The 21279-nt window shown below is 44.9% G+C and overlaps 1 protein-coding gene across 1 annotated transcript in view; it reads left to right on the forward strand.

The window, feature by feature from the left end:
- Positions 1-5274: 5274 nt before the first annotated feature.
- Positions 5275-21279, forward strand: part of LOC103804650 (neural cell adhesion molecule L1-like protein) — a gene marked incomplete at both ends in the record, with an annotated part of 17757 nt that continues 1752 nt past the window's right edge. Inside the window, 10 exon segments of the mRNA XM_009077263.1 lie at positions 5275-5397; positions 6612-6782; positions 7687-7734; positions 9642-9762; positions 12731-12915; positions 18706-18837; positions 19432-19569; positions 20243-20354; positions 21224-21277; position 21279. The exon segment at position 21279 is cut by the window's right edge and continues 109 nt beyond it. Coding sequence (XP_009075511.1) covers positions 5275-5397; positions 6612-6782; positions 7687-7734; positions 9642-9762; positions 12731-12915; positions 18706-18837; positions 19432-19569; positions 20243-20354; positions 21224-21277; position 21279 — 1085 coding nt within the window.

Below are 21279 nucleotides of genomic sequence, written 5' to 3' on the forward strand. Positions count from 1 at the left end.
AGCTCCATTCCAAGCCCTTCACATTCTGTGAAACTATGTTTCAGTGAAGGTCTGTCACCTGCAGCAGCAGAGAATTCTGATACTCCATTGCTACTCAACTGAAAAAGATGCTTAAAATGAAAAACAGGAGTTGATGTGTGTATTTGGGCTTACTGAATCTGTTCACAGGGCAGGGATTTTTTACTTTTAATGAAAAATTGTCTGTGTAGCTGAAGTGGATAATAAATACACTGAGAGTATTTAGCACCAAATTCTTTGAGACGTTACAAACATGGTTGTTAGCAAATGCAAGAGGAATTTTAGAGTTAATATATGCAAAGTCCTAAACGCAGAAAATAAACACATGGTACAGATAATATATTAGAGGGATTTACCCAACTCACACATCTTGTAAGGCACATTTGCTGTTAATAGCACTCTCCTGCCCTCAGTTCTTTCATGTAATGGTGCAATGTAGGTGCTGCAAATTAAATCAGGATTCAGAGAGGGATAGAAGACACCTTTGATTTTCTAAAGTGCTGGATGGCCTACAACTGTGCCCAAGTGAAAGAGCTGCTGGTGCACAGCTCTGCTGTAAATCAGGCAATCAGTGACACACAAGAGTTGGGGATAAATTACCTCTATTCACCCCCAGGTTTTGAAGCAGAGACTGGTACATGTGAGATCACTCCATGCATTCACCACAGTGATGCAGAGGTGGCAGAGCTGTGCCAGCTGTATTCAAGGAAAATGTAAGCTACTTGGCAAGTCACTGTGCCAATGAAGTGAAGAAAGCCCCAGTGAGTCAGAGCAGGCCACTTGCTTTCATAAGTTCCATTTACACTGCAGAGGCTGAACACTGAGTCTGTAAGGTTGCTGCTGAAAAGGAGAACAAAAGAGTGTTTACTCACAGTAGTCATTCCAGAAAAGCAATAGAAATGTCAGCAGAAATGAGCACTAAATCTCACCTCCATAAAGAAATACCACACCTCCCCTATATAGGGTGACAGTAAGGAGAGAGGGGAAGAATGGGGTCTGAGGATGGTGATCTGTTTGCATCTCTAACAAAGCCCAGATTGTTCCAAGGTACGGGCAGCATGGAAGTGAATTTCAATGGTGAGAACAGAGACTTCAGCTCCTCCTGTATTTAGGGAATCTGGAGCTTGAATTACTGACCAGGCCCAATGCCAGAGGAAGGAGAAGAAGTACAGTTTAAACTTCTTTAATTAACTGTGGTGTAAAAGACTCTTCATGCTAGGCTGTGCTAAGATTTATGCTCAGAGTTTCTAAAGCTGCTGCTCCAAAAACCAAAGATGTGAGGAAGGAAATACAGCCTGAACACAAAATTGTCTAGTGGCAACCTGTGCTCTGCCAGTGATGGTGGTCCTGGAATTCCCAAAGAGAGCCAAACCTGTGTTAATATTCAGAACCCCAGGGGTGAATATTGGGTAATCAGCGCAAGACATTGAGCTGATACTGAAATAAAGGTATCAGTAACCCGCTTTGTGATGGTGTTCAGAGCAGCCTTTATGGAAGAGAAAGCAAAAGAGAGTAACTCACTGAGACCCTGAGGTGATTGGAATGAAATTGAAACCTCTTGGCCCCTAAGCCAGTGTCCTTTACCTATGAGAATTTTACTAGCCATCTGAATCATTGGGATCAGTCTGTTGCCAGTGACTATCATTTGGGAGAGGTGATAGAGAGATTTACAGAGCAAAAAGACTGTCACTGAATCCACTACCCATTCGTGGGAGTGAGTGGACAGAGCCACAATCCTCCTGGCAGCCAGACTAAGTCTTCAGCTGAATGCAGTGATTAACAAAGCCGTAAATAAGCAGGATCGTGGCTCATAAACAGTTCGGAGGCCGCAAGGAAAATTGTAGATTTAATTGCTGCTCGTGCTCCATGGCTCAAAATATCAATGATGAGCACTAGAAGCTTCCCAAGCTGCATTCAGTGCAGGTGGGGAGGTCAGGGACTGTAAGTCCTGTTTCAGATCCCGAGGTATGTTGGGCTGTTTGTTGTATTTCTGAAACCATACTGCAAATATACACTTTATATTGCATTGTTCTGGTCTCCCTCCTGTTTGCTTTTTGCTGAGATGCTGCATTTTCTGAACAGATAAGGAGGAGGAGGGAGGTCTCAGACTCTTCTGAATTTTCTCTCAGCCACCCTAATTTTCCAGTGGTGCTTCAGCTTTGCATCAAGTACTGCTCAGTCATTAAACTCCGAGCCACCCCAGGGGTTAATCAGAGCTTGGCTTCTTGCACGGGTGACTCTGGACACTGACAGTCTTCCATGGTTCAAACACTGTCAAAGCACTTTAATTCACTTTTTTGAGCAGTCACAGTCCAGCTTGGTCAGGGAAAAACACTTGGGCAGCAAAGCCTTTCCCAAGAGTGTTTTGAGAACTTCAGGTGTCCCAGTGGGTTTTAAGGAGACACGTTCATGTCAGAAGTCAGGTGTGCAGGTTTTATCTTCCCTGTGGCTGTTTCACCTTGCCACTGGGTTGTGTGTGCTGCAAGAGTCATCCTGCTGCCACTAAAGCAAGGCTCTCAGAGTCCTTAACTGAAGTTGTTCTCCCTGTGTGGTAGATGTGTGAGAGGCAGCACTCAGAGCTGTGCTGGAGTCTCTGCTCCCTCTCAGCACATCTGTGTGTGCATGAAAGATTGACATGACAGTTTTAATGGTGTCACTGCAAAGACATCAATTGGCTGTGAATCTGACAGTGTCCACGTGCTACCTCGAGAGCTCCGGACGGCATGAAGCACTCGTGGCACAATTGGCCTTGTGTGATACTGTGGAGCTGAATTCAGCTTTGATGCTCTCAAGATCAGCCACAAATCAGGATGGATTGAGTCTGGAATATCCCCTAATTAGAACATAGGAACACTGGGGGGAAAAAACCCAAAATATTGGCTGCTTGTAGGTGCTGAAGGCTGATGTGCAAGAGCCAGAGTCTAATGTGACTGTACCTTCTTATTTTTAATAAATCATGACTTAGCTAGTATTCCAGTCTTTGAGACCAATGGGACCCGAGCAAGAAAATATCCTCGTCAGAAGGTTTGCCTCAGGAATTTGTAATGAAATTGAGTTTTTCTCTCTCAAGTTATGCATGATGAGGGGGAAAAAAATCAAGTTTTTCAATGTTTTTCATGGTGAGCTAAGCCAAACAGAACAGCACAGAAGAACCCAGAAGCCCTGACCACCTGTGGCTCAAGTATTGTTTGAGGTGGAGGACTTTGAGGTCAAATTGCATCCCTGGTGAAGTCCAGATGCAAACATCTGGGCCATGCAGTGCAGATGAATGTGCTACCAGCTAATGACACTAAGACCATGACTTTTCACTGTCTCCTGGTGAGATTTGCTGTATTTTGGTATAATTCTGTAATTATTTGCTACAGAAATTGACTGAGAAGGCCAGTGGTTATGGCTCCCACCTGGGGTGTTGGAGACCCAGTTTTAACTGTGTCAAATAAGGCAAAAAATGGGTTTGTACAAGTTTCCAATGTCCTAGATAAGGGATCCCACTATCAGTCTCTTTGCTGGTCTGTTTGGTTTAGGCAGAAATCCCTTATCCTTCACTTGATACAGCTTAAAGTTTTGTTGAGAGTGCTGTGCTTTGGGGAAGAAATCAGCTTTAGATCAAGAAATTGGCTTTTCCCTACTAGAAAATATTCCTCTGCAGTCAGCAGATGTATTTGCCAGTATAGGTCACTGAACATACTGGATTTGTATACAGAGTTCCCTTTGTTACCTGAAATTTCCCCTGCAGAGTGAGTGATGCTCATTAGCTCTGTTTTGCCTCTCCTAAGAATTCATAATATATTAATAATTCTACTGGAGATAGAATCTCTGCTCCATCTGCATTCATGCAATCAGCACTCTGCTGATTGCTTCTTTTGATGTTTGCTGATCCTGTGACTGCAGAGTCTCCTCAGAGTCCCTGGTTTCTCACCCTCCTGCAGAGATGCTGCAGATAACCTGCAGAGCTGCTGGGCACCGGTGGCTGGAGTTGTTTAGTTGCTATCGCAGTTCCTCGTCATGACTTGAACACCAAGGTGGTAGTATTTGCTGTGCCAGTTTGACTCTGCAGAGTCCTTTGCTGTTTAATTGCTGTTCATTTTGCTGGTTAATGCAGTTGCCTGAGCTGAAGCTTTTGCCAGTTGGAACTTGCCTTGAAATGAAAGCAGGAGCCAGTGTCAGCCCTAAAACTGAGCTAAATTCCTTTAAGGAGTGGTTCCATTTTGCACACTAGTTTCTTTGGGATAGTCTCCGAGCTTCAGCCTCCCAGTGCTGCCTTGGGATGAGCTCCAGCCCAGCTCTGCTCTCTCTCTTCTCAGATGTGCTCCAGTGGCATTTTGGGCTGCCAAAGTTGCCCAGGTTGGTCAAGTGTGCCAAGCATGGGTCAGGCTTTGCACAGCTTGCTGGCATCAGTGATTAAACTGGTGGTGCTTAAACTTTGGGTGATCAAGCAACCTATTTAACCTATATTAACCTATATTTGACCTGTAGTAACCTATATTTAAGCCCAACTAGTGCAGCCCTTGTGCACTGCTCTCTGCTTTGTGCCAAGCCTCTCTCTGCATCCCGAGCCTGCTGAGAAACTCTGCAGGTCTGCACAGCTGAGATTTCACACCTGAGGGGATGAGGAGGCAACACAGGCTTGAAAACAGCTTTCTGCTTTATCTGATTGTAGAGACAATTGGGGCAGCTCCAGGCATGAGGTGGAATAGCTGCCCTGATGGGTGTGCTCACCTGCATTGACTTGCAGTGGCTTCTTGGGAAACACTTTCTAGCCAACACTTCCCAGAACATTGTGCACTCCCAGATTGGTTTCTGAACTCCCGGGACAGCTGGGGACCCATCAGTGCACAGTCCTTGATGCCAGGCTTGGCTTCAGGCTGCAGCTCTGTGTGGCTCTGAATTGTCCCTTCCAGACAGTACAAACAAAGCAGCTACAGAAAGTGTAAGAAAAGAAATGTTTTAAAACAAACCTAAGCAAAGCACATGGACATCACAAACAAGTGGTAAACATCCCCAATCAGTGCCTGTTTTCAACTCCATGGTCTGTGCACTTTGTGAATGAAAGGATCCCTACTCTGAGTGTCCCTGAATGAAGCGATTCCTGCTCTGAGTAAAATACATCATTACTCTGTACCACTTTGTAAATAACAGCAGTAACTAAAGGGTGATGTTAAGGTAAATATTTCATTAGGAACTATATCAAGGGTGAAGCAAAAGGCAAAAATTCAAAGATACAAATAAAAGAGGAATTTCTTTGCATTTGTCCAGGTGTACCAAAATTTCCCAAAGAAAAAATTGAGCCTCTGGATGTAGAGCATGGGGATTCTGTGATTTTGCACTGTAACCCCCCAAAAGGAATTCCACCTCTGCATATCTATTGGATGAATATTGGTAAGTGAACTGTTTTTACACAATCCATAAGAGGAGCCTGAAAGCATTTGTCTTCTAGAGCAGGTTCGTTACAGATCCCAAAGCTATAATTGTGCAAGTGCTTGGGAGAAAGATTTGGATTGAAATTGAAAAATGGGGAAGGGAGCTCTGGTTTTACAGGACACAAAATGAAATTGTCCAGTGCATTGGCACAACATATGATTAAATATGAGAGATCAGAAAGCTTATATATCAGCAAATGAGTGTGCCAGTAATGAGGACTCCTGCGCTTCCAGGAGAGAGGATATCATGTGCCAATACCTTGTTTCTGCTTTCCTCTTTTCCTAAACTAGGGGTTGATTTATGATACTAAGGCCAAAACAATCCTCAGGTATATATAATTAGCTCCTTGTGGGTTTCTCTCCTGTTATTCTGCAGCACTTGTGTTCTACAGCTATTTCTGGCACTTGAAGCAAAGGAACTCGGGTTTGCCTTCGTGGCACGAAGGATTTGTTTTGGTTGCTGACCAAGTACCTGCAGGGACAAGGTGCCACATGAAACCTGTGATCTCCCCTGGCAGCCCCTCTGCCCCTGACATGCCTGTTGAGCACAGACCTGTGTTTGGCTGGGGAAATAACGAGGCACTGCAGCACCTGAGCTCATACAAACCCTCCCCTGCTCTAATCTGGAGCTCCAGAAGGGCAAAGGGCTTGGGAGAATGGCTGAGGTGAACATCTCTCAGTGGTGACCTCTGTATCTTCATTCCAAGCCTTTTTATTAGGGAGAGGTGCTGAAAATTTCCTTTCACCTGAGCAAGAACTTTGTCCTGAGTATTTTACTGTTATAATTTTTCCTTATAAATTTATTATATTATCCTTATCAGTCTGTGATATTCTAAGGATCTATCTAAGGATAATAATCGTATTAATCTATGATGTTTCAAGGACCTAAGGATAATAATCATATTATCCTTATCAATCAATTATCTATTTCCCTCTCAGTTTCATCTGTGTTACATATAGGTATATATATTTCTATAAAGCTATTTATTATCAATTCTGTGCGGAAAATGGATAAACAACCCTTGGGTTGTGCTGCTTTTTCTGCCTCTTTTGCATCCCAGTTCCATTCTGTGTCTGTGTGTGGAAGGCAACAGATGAGAGGGAAGCATTAGCAGTCACAGTGGTGAAACAGCTCAGTGTCATTACCAGCTCACAATTATTTGCTCTTCCTAGATTTGCAGCACATTCCACAAGATGAAAGAGTCTCCATGAGCCTTAAGGGAGATCTCTACTTTGCGAATGTGGAGGAAAATGACAGCAGAAGTGATTACTGTTGCTTTGCAGCATTTCCAAGGTTGAGGACGATCGTACAAAAAATGCCAATGACTCTAAAGGTTTCCCGGTGTAAGTCTGGACATGAGCAGTTGTTTCTTGTTGCTTTTTGAACTCTCCAGGCATCAGTGCATGCAGATGTGTGCCCTGTGCCTCTGCTAAGATCCTCTCCCAAGAAAGGGCATGTTACTGAGCTTATTTCCTGCATTATTAACCTTATTCTAAGGGCTGAAATCACTGATAAAAGCTTTTTGCAGCTCTCGGACCCCCAAAGTGCCTCATTCTTCCTCCTGTTCTCCCCACAGTGAAATCTGAAGATGCTTTAGGGTAGTCTGCTTCTCTTGCAGTCCTATAAGTCACTGACAGATGGGATTTCACTGGGTTTTGAGGACTTTATGTGGCCACATCATCCCTGGGCATGGCCTGGTCCAGCTGCAGCAATGTGATAGGAAGGAGGGTGGTTTCCAGGGCTTTCCAGGCAGCCTTGAGCATCAGCAGTGACACACAAGGCATTTTCCATTTCCATTCCAAGAATGAGAGGCATAAACTCACAGGGTTTAGTAAACTCAGCATGAGAGTGTCCATTCCACTCTGTGCCAAGTCCCTGTGGAGGGACTGGATTGAAAATATGCATAGAAAAAATATTAAGCAGTAAGAAACAAGAGAATGGATAAATTTTATCACATTTCTTCGTAATGGCTACTTAGGATTTAGTGACTTTTTCTTCCACTAGGATCAAATATTGATTATAGCACCCAGGAATAACACACATCATTGAAGATTTTTTGTTATATCTTCCAAAATTTGTTGTTCATCTGTTGCTTTCCTTTCTGTTTTCCTTTGTTCCTTTCTTTCATGGCAGAAACTGGGGGGTGGGAACGAGCCTGAGTTTGTTTTTTTGGTTGATTTATTGTTCCTTTGGATTCTGTCTCACTCCTGCATGTTTGTGTTTGGTTGTCACTTTTATTTATTTCAGTAAAGCATGCTAATGACTCAGCCTCACCTAACGCTGCTGTTACTAAGGGTGAGTTGAATGCATCTGTTCTCTAGTCTTTAAACTGACAATCCACCAGCTGAGATGAAATGTGAGATGGGGGAAAAAAACCAGATCACAAAAGCCTTTTGATTGGGATGGGATGGATTTAAGTGGTCCATGGAGGACAATTTGCTCATCTCGTGGTTTTTGACAGAAATCTGCAGGGTTTCAAATGAAAAAGGTACTTCTCTTACTTGAGAAAGGAACATTCACGCTCCATAACATGGTGTAAGTGAGGAGGATGATGTCTTGTGTTTCTTGTGTTATCAGTTCAGAGCAGCAGTCAGAGCTGGATGCTCCAAATCTTTTTCTGGCAGCTAAGAAGACTCTGGGATTAGGTAGCTGCAGTGTGACTACATGAATTCGTGGCCAAAGGGTCACCCTGGGGCTGCATTGCCCCGGGATGAGTTTAAGGTGTGGATTTACAGAGCTTTGGGGGCTCTGTACTAGTTGTCCCTGTGTACATACAGCTCGTGGTACATGGTAGGTGATTCTCCCTGGCTGGATGTTGCCCTGACTGTTGCTCACCACAGGTAAGCACTGCAGCAAAACGCTCCTCGCCCCGAGGATTCCCATCATCCCAGCCTTTGTGTGCCCTCTCTCTGTACCATATCCTGAGAATATCCTGCTGAGGTTTATGCAGACAGTGTGGATAAGCCAGAAAGCAGTTTGTGGCTATTCCTGCAATTCTTCAGCTGGCTGATTTTGTTTAAAATACATAAAAATGAGCCTCGGGTTTTGCCTTTAGCTCTTGACTCTGATTTCTTTGGTTAAATCGCTTTTGAAAGCCTCTGGTTTTTTTGAAATGCCCAATTTGAACATCCTGAAAGAGATTGTTTTGCTGAGGTTCCTGAAAAGGGGATTCTCCTCGAGTGTTTGGAGGATGGGTAACTCAGAACACTCATCAGTCCTCAAGGCTTTGCCCATGGAGGGTAAACCTTATGAGCAGAACAAACAGCTTGCACAGAGTGACACACACTCCAAACCCAGTTTTTCCCTTGCAGTGATGTCTGAACTCCTGGTGAAAAGGGGAACTGCCTGTCTTTGGCAGCTGGAGGTGGAGGGCAGATGGGAAATGTGAGAGTGTATCCAGAGGCATCAGAGTGTTCCTGCAGCTCAGGGCACTTGGGACACAGATTTGGAGAGATACAAAGCAAGAGGAGGGAAAAAAAAAAGAGAAATAGTCCAAGAGATATGTATGGTCTTTTACCAAATCATCCATAACTGACTCTTTTGAAGAACTACTACCATTTGGGGACATATTCATTACTGTGCTAATTGTTCTGGTAATGTGAACTGGGCAGTCATTGAACTCTCTGTGTGTTTCATCAGGAAACCCTTGTTTGGCAGCCTGGAACAAATGGGCTGCTGAAATCAAATGCAGGTCAATCTTGTTTTATTATTTGAACAGTTTCCTTACAAATTGTATCTCTATTAGTGTAGATTTAATCATTGTAGCAAGAAGACCAGTTCTGGGGGATGTCCAAGTCAGGAAAGATGGGATTTAGCCTGAGGTTTAAAGGACGATGGGGCCAATGCAGGAGAAAGGTGCTAAGAAGGATGGTGTGGACCAGATCAGCAACTGGGAGGACCAGTGTACCCAGACTGGCTGAGGTGATGATAGGAAGGAACAGTGCATGGAAAATGGGACATAAAGCTGTAGGAAAAGGGGTTTCATCAACACTGCTGCCTGTTGTTAGTACTGTCCCTATCTTCTGGCTCTTATCAGGAGAAATAAGTGTCCTGGATTAGTCTCCAACCATATAAATAGAAAAGCAAACATACAAATCAATGTCTGAAACCTTCTGACAGCAGCAACGTTTGGGGGCATTATTGAAGGCTAAGCAAAAGCTTAAAGGTTTCCTCTCTAACTTCTATTTTATTTTCTCTTGCAGCAAATTTTATCAAGGAAAGAAAACCCAAACTGCTGATCCCTCCTGAGTCTGCTGGCAGTAGCTCATCAGTCACTGTCATCAAGGGAGGTGTCCTGCTCCTCGAGTGTATTGCTGAAGGGCTGTGAGTAATGCACAATGCTGCACAAACTTAATCACCTTTGGAAATAGAAATGAGCAAAGGAAAAGTGATATTACAAACTATACAAGAGTTTTAACTTGAAATCCTGTGCAGAGTTGTTTGTGGAGTGTTTGTGCTCCGTTTAAAGCAACACAGAGCTAACACTCAGCACTGGTTTATTGGGTTTTGCTGTAGCTTATAAACAAGTAATTAAATCATATGGTAAGTATTGATTCTTTCTACTGTTATATTGAAAAAACCCTATTATTGAACTTTTTTCACTAGAACTTTTGAGATGTTGAGAAACTAAACATCAGCATCAGTTCCTGTGCTTTGACTCACAACCTGTAATGTTTCTTTTCTAGTTTTGCCAGTTCAGTTTTGGTTCAATGATCAAAAGTTATTCAGGTTGTTCCAGGTGTCTAATCTCGGGTTTTTAGATGTAAAGTTCTTGAGTGATTTCATACACGACATCCATTAAGGAATGGATGTGCCATTGAGGGAAGCCAGTGGTCCATCTAGCCCAGTTGCAGTGGGAGATGCTGGCACAGGTGTAGATTGAACCTGGCTGCTCTCTGTGCTTTCAACAGCCAGAACTTCCATGCAAAGGGTGTTTCTTCTGTGATGTGCTCACAGATGAGAGTGTGTCAAGGAATAAAGTCCCTGACTATGTAGAACTGGAATCAGCTGGTTTGATCCTACTAGAACTAACAGTAATGGGCAAACCTCAGATTTGGTTCCAGTCCCATGTTTTCTGCTTGGGCACATTCCTCTGTGTGTGTCTTTGGTGCTGTGTGCTGCACAGGTACCTCAAGCTTGTTATTGCTGTCAGCATTTGTGTTAGTAAGCTACTCAAGGTGGAATTGTGGGTCTGGATGTACTAAAGATGGAGGAATACCAGGATGAGGAGGTGTTCACTGTAAAAATAAATCAGAATCGCAGAATGGTTTGGGTTGGAAGGACCTTAAAGACCATCTAGTTCCATCCCCTGCCCTGGGCAGGGACACCTCCCACCAGCCCAGGCTGCTCCAGCCCCATCCAACCTGGAACACTCCAGGGCTGGAGCAGCCACAGCTGCTCTGGGCACCCTGTGCCAGAGCCTCAGCACCTCACAGGGAGGAGTTTCTTCCTAATAACTAATCTAACCCTACTCTGTCAATGTGAAGGTGAATTACTTGTCTCTGTTGGCTTCACTTCAAGTATCTGCAGTGAGTTTTGCTTCCCTGTTGCAACACCTCCCTATCTAATTCACTCCCCATCAAGCTAATTTGTAGGCCCACAAAGTTCCCCAGGTCCACAGCTGTGAGCTTATTGGGTTTTCAAGCTGTTTCATAGGCAAATCACCTTGGAAATCCTCAAACATGAATTTTCATGTGGTAATTAACATGGCATAAAGAAAAGAAAGCCAGAGAGGTCTTTCTGTTTCTTCGGGAAAGGTTAAAAAAAAAAATTATATTTCACGCAGAATTTTCCAGGAAACTCTTAAAAATTGTTATTCAAACATAACGGGTTTTTAAGTAGTCACTTTTGAAAGAGTACAGAGTATTTCTGTGTCCGATCACTGAACACACCTTTGCATTGAAGTCCTTCAGCAACATGCAATATCCAGACCAAAATGTTACTTTTATTTGCTAAAATTCCTCTTTCCAGCAGAAAAATGATCAGCTTTGCCTCTGTCTCTGCCAATCCATCCTGCCAAATGCCCACAAAGCAGGGAAGCAGCTTTCAAGTCACTAAAATCAGGGGCAACCAACTCCAGAATAGGAATGAAATCCATTTCCAATCTGTCATGGTTTGAAGGCTTCTCTTCTGAGCAATGGCAGTGTCAGGAAGGCATTGCTGAGGGCAGCACGGGGTGACCCAGGGCCTGGCTGTGGGACTAGAGCAGGACGAGGACTCTTGCAGGGAATATTTGCCCAGTTGTGCTCACTGCTCGTGGAAAACCACAATTTCTGGCTACCTGGGGGTTTGAGGAGCTCATTCCTGGGCATTCAGCCATGGTGACAGATGGCCACAAGAGTAAGCAGATATGACACTGTGTCTGTGCGTGGTGTGTGGAGTTGGGGTCACAGCTTCCAGCTGGGAGCGTGCAGACAACAGGCTGTCCCCAGTCCAGCACTGCTGCTTGCTTTCTGGGGATGGAAAGAGCATTTCAGCCACCGCCAGCGGTTGGTCAGCAGGCAGAGTGAAGTCACTCTGACGAAGACTTCACCTTCTTGTCTGTCCTCAAGTGCCCTTCGGAGGAGGATGAAATGTCTCCTCTCCCACAGTCCAGGCCAATGCACAGACAAGGAATGCAGCCTCGTGCTTTGGTCTGGTGAAGAACCTACTCATGGGGATTCTCCAAATCAAGAAGGAGCACAGGCTAATTGTAGTCTATAGCAAAACTCCTAGTTAGCCCCAGAGTTTAAAAAAGGCTCAAAAGCCTCTGAAAACTTCAGCTGACAACCCATAGGTGTGAAGTCACAGAATAATCAGAATTGGGAGGGACCCATGAGGATCATCCAGTCCAACTCCTGCCCTGCACAGGACATCCCTGAGACTCACACCATGACCCTGAGAGCATTGGCCAAACACTCCTGAGCTCTGTCCCCTTGGGGCTGTGACACTGCCCTGGGAGCTGTTCAGTGCCCAAACACCTCTGGGGAAACAACCTTGTCCTGATATCCAACCTGACCCTGTTCAGTGCCCAAACACCTCTGGGGGAACAACCTTGTCCTGATCTCCAACCTGACCCTGTTCAGTGCCCAAACACCTCTGGGGAACAACCTTGTCCTGATATCCAACCTAAACCTTCCCTTGGCATGACTGCAGACCATTCCCTTGGGTCCTGTCACTAGTTGCCAGTGCTGTCCCTCCACTTCCTTCTGTGAGGAAGTTGTACACAGTGATGAGGTCTGCAGCTCTGTCACATGAAGCATTGCAGTGGCCTAGTATTTCACTCAAAATCTTCTGGTTTTCTTTGTTTCAGCCCAACTCCTCATCTAAGCTGGGTCAAGGTCACTGGGAACATGCCCAAGGACGAACCAGAAACTGAGAATTTTGGGAAAACGTTGAAGATAGACCAAGTGACAGCAGCTGATGAAGGCACCTACCAGTGCACAGCAAGCAACCCCATGGGGAGAGCAAAGCATGAGTTCCATGTTCATGTGGAAGGTACTGAGTATACTTTACTAACCCTATTGATTTTGAACAGAGAAGTGGTCAAAGTGAAGTGGATAAGGATCTTTGCTAATATGACTTGATGTAATGTGTGAATTCAAGCAACTCTTATCAATTTTTGCTAGTCAAGGACCCAGGTTGCAGTTTTAGGAAGCTTACAGAAAATGGCAGCTTAAAAAACCCCAAACAATAGAAATAACGCATTTCTTCCCGGAACCATGAAGCCTTTACAAAGTGGTGAACAGGAGTACAAACACATGAGCAGATTCAATACTCCAAAGATGTGAGTTATTCAAGCAGAGATATTGATGAAATGTCTTGTATTCATCTGAATGTCAGACAAAAGGATCTAATTATTCTACTTGCTCTAAAAGAATGTGAAAATGGCTATACTGAGGTGCATTTTGCTCAGTTCCCTCTGGCTTCTACCAAAAGGGAATGCCTAGGGAGGACTGAAAATGCAGTGACAGACATGGTATCACCCCTCTCCTCCCCCTCCTTCACGTGCTCCCTTGCTATGATGCTTTATAGGGACAACCTGAGCTAAGAGTGGTTTCTGTAACCCCTGAGAAGTAATATAATATTTGTGAAACAAAGTGGAAAACCCCCAGACTTTCTACTACTTGTTTACAGAATCACAGAACCATTTAGATGGGAAAAGACCTCTAAGGTCATCAAGTCTAACCTGTGACCGATCTCCACCTTGTCAACAGTTTCAAATGACTCTTTCTGTCATCCCTCTGAGTATCCAAGGCCTATTCCCACCCCAGCCTGGGAGGATGACCAATATTAGCAGCATTCCTAAGTAGCTTTAGGGTTACATTTGTGCTTGCCATACCCTCGTGTGTGTGTGAATCCCAGAGCATGAGCACACAGAGGTATGATCAGGGTAGTGCTGGATCCTTGTGCTTGTGCAAAACAGAGAACCTGGTGTGTTCATGCACTATATGATCATCATTTATTCATGTTGCTCTAGCAGGTGTCACGGTAACAAAGTCAGCCAAGATCCCTTCCTCCCAGGCATCTTGCATCCTTTCTCACTTCTCCTCCCCCACACCCTGAAGGTGTGAGCCCTTCACACAAGGCAGGTGGAGATGCTCTTCCCAGGAGCCAAGCAGAGCTCTGATGAGTCTTCACAGAGACAAGTGAGCCTGGAAGAGCTCTCCCTGCCACTGCAACTCTCTGCCCTTAAATAGTTACAAAATGAGAATCCTGAAGCACACCTGAAAAACCCAGTGAAAACATTTTCCTGATGAATAATGTTGCAGCTCTGCTCTGCAGAGTTAAAAACTACAATAAATCTCAGGCAGGATTGCTCTGTCAGAGTCTGCCAACAGTTCCTGTTCATCTGGGCTTCTGCTCACTCCGTGGTCATCAGGGTTTGATGGGAGGAAAGGCATTTCCAGCTACCTGCTCGGAGTTTACTCATCAGCTGAGGAAAAGGCTTTTTTCCCAGTGGGTGATGAATTATCCTTATTCACTTGACACAACCTTGTGCCTCAGTCTTCTTCCCCTTCCTGGGAGTGTGGCAGAGGAGGATTACCAGGGCATGGCAAGTTTTCAGCTGCGACGGAGGGGAAATGCTGACTCCTAGAAATCATTCCAGATGGTTTGGAGCATCTCTGCTGTAGCTGAATATTTTAACAATCTGGCTATGATTTTCCGGGCTGGAAAAATCAAATCCTTCAAAGAAATTGCAGGAGCTGCAAAAAAAATAAAATACCAGAGAAATAACATTGATTTAGCAGTTTAGGATATTGAATTCCTTCTCCCCCAGTCTAGAGGAAGGAAGACTTCCCAGGAAATTTTTGTTCCTGTTAATTAACAAAGTACTTTAAAAGAATAAAGGGAAAGAAGGAAATAATCCTATTCCAGCCACCGCAATGTCAAAAATGCTTCTGCAATTCCAATTCAATTGATTTTGCACACGTGTAACTCCTGGTGGCTGCTGTCAGCAGCAGGAGTTCTGTCCTATTGGGAGTCACCTCACATGCAGGATAGCAAGGGAAAATCGAGCCCAACAGTGTCTTCTGCAGTTTCTCCCCAGTGAATGCCACTGTTATTAATCAGGGATGGACACGTTCATCGTTCTTGCAGGAACTCCTGTGAGCACTCAAGGGCAGAGCAGAGCTGGGGGAAGTGAGCATTAATTTCAGGGGGTTTGAGGGAGGTTGTGCTGATGTAGTTTCCTCACACCTGACAGGCTCTTCTCAAAGGGAGAGAATTAAATATAGAGGAGAAATTATGTGTTATTAGCCAGCAACCATCCTCAGCCTGGTATGCAGATCAGGATTTTGCTGTCATTTCTGCACTATGTCGCTTTTCACTGCCTGTTTCTGGTGTCTGAGGCTTTCAAACCAGTACCTCACCCTTCTAAACAAGAGTTTTAATGACATTTGCATGGAGCACAGTTACTAATCCTACTGAGTCTGAGGGCAAAGATTCAGGCAATTATTACCAAGCATAGGAAAATAATCAGCAAGCAAATTGCAGGAGTGTTTGAGCATTTTAATCTCTCTCTGCAAGGGAAGATGTAGCCTGGAACATCAGAGCAGGCACAAAACCCTCATTGTTGCTATTAGAATGAGAGAATTATTAGGTGGGGAGAAAAAGCAGCAAAGCAAGGCCACAAATTGTGTTAATTTCAAATACTTGTTTGGTTATTGTGTATAATCCACCAAGACAAGTAGAAAATACACATATAACCTCTAAATCTTACACTGTCATAGTGGTCCCTTCATTTTGATTGAGGCTCTTATACTGTGCTCAGTAGAAATAAATATTGCAATATAATGATTAATTGTAGCAATGATGGAATAGCTAAAGGATTTTGCAGGTGTGTCTTGTAATACTTTTATTACGCAGCTAGAGAAAAATGAAATGGAGGAAACAAATGTGAGGCAGAACCAGGACTTGGTGGTTTAATTGGGCTCAAAATGTAGCTCTGTGTTTCACTGGAATTTCACATGGGCCCCAAGGTGGTACCTGCAGCTGAAGCTTATGCCCATGAAGTGGGATGGATTTCCAGCCTTTGGGAAGCTGTGGGAATTTGAAATGATCTTGAGAAATTGGAAAATGATCTGGAATAAAAAGGATGAGGTTCAGTAAGCACAAGTGCAAAGCAATTGTCACCAGGCAGCACTAGCTGGCTTCATCAGCACAGGGTGGGAAGTGTCTGGTTAGGCTAGTCAGGAGGATAAACTGGATGGTAAGATGAACACAGCTTGGAAATACTAATCCTGCAGAAAAAGCAAAGATCATGCTGGAAGCTGTAAAGAAAAGTGGTGATGTAAGAGAAACTCCTGAGAACTGATAAGGCCTCACCTAATGTTAGCAGATTTACATCATGGACTTCATCAGGGCTGAGGTTAACTCAAGGCAGTTCAGGGGAAGGCAGTGAGGGTAGTCACAGACCTCAAAATCATGGCATTGGAGAGAAAAAGGCTGATAGAAATGTTGAATTTAGGAACAGATACATCTCGGGAATGCAGAACAGCCTTCAGGTGAATGGAAGGTTCTCCACAAGGTTCATAAAATACAAGAAACTGAAATTGCAGCAAGGGAGGAGTTGGTTTCTGCTAGTCATGGGCAAAGCACAGTCCTGCCACAGGCAGTCTGGGAGGCTGAGGGAAGGTTTGAATCCCTTGTGGCTGTTTTAGATGGTCCTGCTCTGTTGCAGAAGGGTGGACTAGAAGCCCACTTTAGACCCTTTCTCTTTTTGACCCTGTCAATAGTTTTACATAAAGACATAAATCCCTGAACCAGGAGCTCCACATTGATTATTCTTACCACAAAGGATTAATCATGCCCGGAAATATTTGCCATTCCATGTTGCTCACACAGATTGACTGTTTGAACCCAACCACAGCATTTTGTAGTGACTAAAAACTATGTGTCTATTTTGTTATTCTTTTATTTTTTACACTCATAAGTAGTATAGCATAGCTGCCATGTGGAAAAGAGTTTCTTCAGCTTTCAGCCTGTGAAATTATGTTTCATACTTGGCAAAGCCTCATCACTTCCTTGGGGCATCCACAGCAATTCCCATGCTGAGAAAGGAAAGCAGTGGACTAATGTGTCTGCACACACTGCCAGACTGCACAGGTGGCAATAGGAAGGGATCCATCAGGTGGTTTGGACTCAGGCTGTGCTTGGTATCTCACCTCCCCCAGACAAGGAAATACCCTGTTTCAAGAACAGAGTTTGAGTGGAAAAAACCCCAAACTAACAATGTGATCAGGTTTGTTACAAACATTTTCCCCTCCACGCCTTTGACCTGTGTTGAAATAATGACATATATGAGAGAGAGAGAAGGGAAAAGATCTTCAAAACCAAAATGTTTTGCTGCTTCCAGAGGTTTTTCCTGGAGCTGAACACCAGGAAGCACAGCAAGTGAGGTCATGTCACTAAGGGAGGACAAATCAGCACTGTGTGAGCAAAGTGGTAGAAGAAATCTGTTCTGTGTGAAGGAAATGTGAAGATCTTATCATTTTAGATAAGCTTCAGTGCCTTGAATTTTCCTTCAGTCTTTAGATGTTGCTTAGCCATGTCTCTTCATGGCTTCCCTCCTGTGGAAGTGCTGGACTGGGTGTGGAAGTGTATCACACTTCAGGGTGAGTTTTTAATCTATCTGTGTGGCTATGAGCAACGATGCTTTGTTTAGCATATCACACTGATAACATCTGGAGACCAATTACCAGACAACAGCTCTGTTAATCTTCAAAGTGTTTCATGAGCATTAACTAATGAATCTTGGGTTTCCCATACATGACCTCACCTGTTTCACGTGGGGAAGGAGACCCAGTGATCTGCCCAGCACAGGTATGTCAGGGCTGGGATTAAAATCTCCAAGTCTGTTGCTTTTCGGAGGGGGATAAAGATGAATTCAAGGCTGTACTTCAGTCTGAGGCTGCCCAAGGTTAGGCAGAATCAGGGTCCCGAATCCAGTCAGTAGAGAGTGAAGCATTTATCAGATTAATGCTTTTTTCTCCCCCTCAGTTCCCTTCCCTCCCACATAGATGTGCTTTTCCAACGCAGTTTGGGTGTCTGATGCTCAGGGGCTGCTCTGCAGGGGAAGGGGTTTCCGCAGAGCTCCCCAGTTTGCCTGGCAGAGCTGGGAAAGCAGCAGCACATGGCTGTGCCTCTACCACCACCCTGTGGGCAGCCCCTCTGCATCGCTCCTCAGGTGCTCAGAAAGTGTTTCACCGCTCCTAAGTATGTCAGGGGGTCTGAACACAGGATGGAAAAAGAGTATATAGAAACGACAGTGCATTTCCTCAGCACAGGTGGAGGAGCAGGTGGAGCCGTGTCCTGCCGTGGAGCTCACGGCATTGTGGAGCTCCTCTGCCCATCATCTGCTCCTGGGCAAGGCACTAGGAGCTGCTTCCTTGTGCCTAGCAAAGGGGATTTGAGCTGGATGGACCTTTGCATCTTGCCTGCATTGCTGGAACAGTCTCACCTCATTTCATAAACCACAGTTGTGTCTGAAGGTCCGTGTGGATAGCCGCTCCGTTCAGGTTTCCCTCCTTCCCCTGCATTTGTTTTCCACTTGCATAAGCACTGCTCATTTCTACACGCCCTCCCTGACACTCAGAGAGTCTGAAGGACAGGACTGATGTGGTGCCGATGCTGGTTTTACCTTTCCTGACGTGGGGCTGCAAGGAATACAACTCAGCTGCAGGATGGGCTGCAAGAAGGGTTAGCAGTGTTTGCCATCTCCTGGAGGCCACGGCAGCAGCAGAGTCAGCCTGAGGCTGCAGCACTGATCCTGTTCCCTCTTTGCAGAGCCTCCTCAGTGGCTGAAGAAGCCTGAAGGTGGTGTCTACAGCGTGGGAGCCAACCTGGTGCTGCTGTGCGAAGCCGTCGGCAGCCCCGAGCCAAGCATTCGGTGGAAGCTCAACGGGATGCCCATTGAGAGTACGTGCAGGGTCCAGCCTGCTCCGCCAGGGCTGGCTGGTGGCACCCCCACAAATCCTAACCCGCTGGTTGATGTCACGTCGGCTGTCTGCTGAGATGTGAATTAATGCTTTTTGCTTAATGCAGCTAATGTTTGAAGTGGTTGTTCAGAGAGCGGAGATGAATGCTGCAGGGTGTGGAGCGGTGGTAGCCGTGAGGTGTTGCCTCGGCCTCACCCCGTAACGTTGCCGTCTTTGGGAGGTCTGGGAGAGTTTATTGAGGGCTCCTTTGTGCTCCCAAATAAGCTCCTAAACAAAGTGGCTGGGGAGCACAGGTCCTGCTCCTGGTGCAGCACTATTATTGCTACCGTTTGAAAGTCTCTGTGGGGATTTTACTGGAAATTGGTGCTCTGGAGCTCTGTCTTCAGGGGCTTCAGTTCTTCACAGGAGTGTGGGCAAAGGCAACTCTGCAAGTCACTCTTCAGACATGGAACAAGGTCCTGGTTTGAACCTGAAGATGTGCTTTGCCTTTGCCTTTCAGGCAGTAAGGAGAGGCTTAACCCCACAGTTGTGGTGGTTCTTTTTCCAGCTCTTGACACGATTTGGGTCTTTTCAGGTAGGACCTTCAGAGGGAGAATCTCTACCAGGGAGATCAGCCTTACCAACCTGCAGCTGCAGGACAGTGCTGTGTTCCAGTGTGAGGCCACCAACAAGCACGGCACCATTCTTGCTAGTGCCAACGTGAACGTTCTCAGTGAGTACCCCTAGGCCTTTCCTCTCCAGGAGAAAAGATCTAACAAGCCAAGTGTCCCATTGTGCTGACTGAATCTTCAGCACAGCTTGGGCTTCATGTCCTATTTCTTGCATGCATTGGCCCCAGATACAGAAATACATTGTCCAACTGAATGCAACAAGTCTTATCATAGGCAATATTATGTGCTTATCACAGGCACTCATGAGCTTTGATATATTCTTTATTTTAAAAACATAGCTGGGCTCAAAAACTTGAATTCAGATGTACTAAACCCACTGGGGGGCTGAATTGTGGCCACAGCTCTGTTTCTGAATTATTGTGTATTGTTAATCTTCCATTTCAGTTGTGATGCTCAGTCTGCTTTGAGGAAAGAGAGAATGGGAATTTATTTAATAAGAAAACATCTCTAGAGGAAACAGAACTGGGCCTGTTGTCTCTCCTGGAGCACACTGATGGCTCACTTCTGACATGTCCAGCAATCAATCACTGTTACCTTTGCCAGTGCAGCTTATGAGAGCTCAGTAGCTCAGTGCAACTGGTTCCAAACAACACTGAAATTCCCATTAAGTGCCTCAGCCTTTGGCCTTTGCTGGAGAAGGGGTTGATGCAGGGACAGTATTTCTCTTTCCAGTTCTGAAATGCAATGCTGCTCATCTTACATTCTCTCCTGCAGATATTGCTCCCTTAATACTGACCTCAGATGGGGAAAACTATGCTACAGTGGTGGGTTACAGTGCCTTCCTGCACTGTGAAATCTTTGCCTCACCTGCAGCAGATGTTAGATGGTAAGACACTGGGAACTGGTGTTTTCATGTGAAGGAAGGTCATACAGGTCCTCAAACACTGAGAAATCTGTTCGTTATTACTTCTGTGGAGTTAGAATTAGAACTTTCTAACCAAACTGTACATAATTTAAGTATTCTGTGTTTAAATGCATTTCAAACTCTATACAATATAAGTATTCCATATTTAAATGCACTTTGAAGAGCCCTGGAAAAGGCTGATGAAGGTCCTCGATCCCTGTGTGACAGGTGCTGGGATATACATTAAGTCAAGCCATGCTGTATTAGCCAAATCCTGCTACAATTTCATCAGCATTAGCTTAATTTTGGAAATTTAAAGTTTGGACACATTATTGAGGTGAAAACACGATTTACAGAACATATTTGCCTAGAAATAGTTCCATACAAGGTTGTTTTAGCAGTTGACAGAAGAAATAAAGTTGCACATGGCAGCTATGGATTAAAGACAACCAGATTAGTTTAAAGGCCTTTATAGACACTGTCAGTGTGGGTTTGGTTTGCAGATCACTTGTCATATAGAACAGTTGGAAGAGATCCTAAAGATCATCCCATGCCACCCTGCCCTGGGCAGGGACACCTTCCCCCAGCCCAGGCTGCTCCAGCCCCATCCAACCTGGAACACTCCAGGGATGGAGCAGCCACAGCTGCTCTGGGCACCCTGTGCCAGAGCCTCAGCTCCTCACTGGGAACTATTCCTTCCCAGTATCTCATCTAAACCTACTCTCTTGGCCCTTTATGTTTTGCTGCACTTGGATAAAGTGACAGAGCTGAGACCCAAGATTCCTGTGTGCCCTGCAGTCACTCCTAACCATGAAGTAACAGTGACCCAGAAATGTTGTTCTCCCCTTCAGGACTAAGGATGACAGCATAGAGCCCCTCTCAGCGCTGCGCTATGAGCTGAGCAGGA

The sequence above is a fragment of the Acanthisitta chloris genome, unplaced genomic scaffold (assembly GCF_000695815.1).
Source record: "Acanthisitta chloris isolate BGI_N310 unplaced genomic scaffold, ASM69581v1 scaffold39906, whole genome shotgun sequence".
NCBI classification, from domain to species: domain Eukaryota; kingdom Metazoa; phylum Chordata; class Aves; order Passeriformes; family Acanthisittidae; genus Acanthisitta; species Acanthisitta chloris.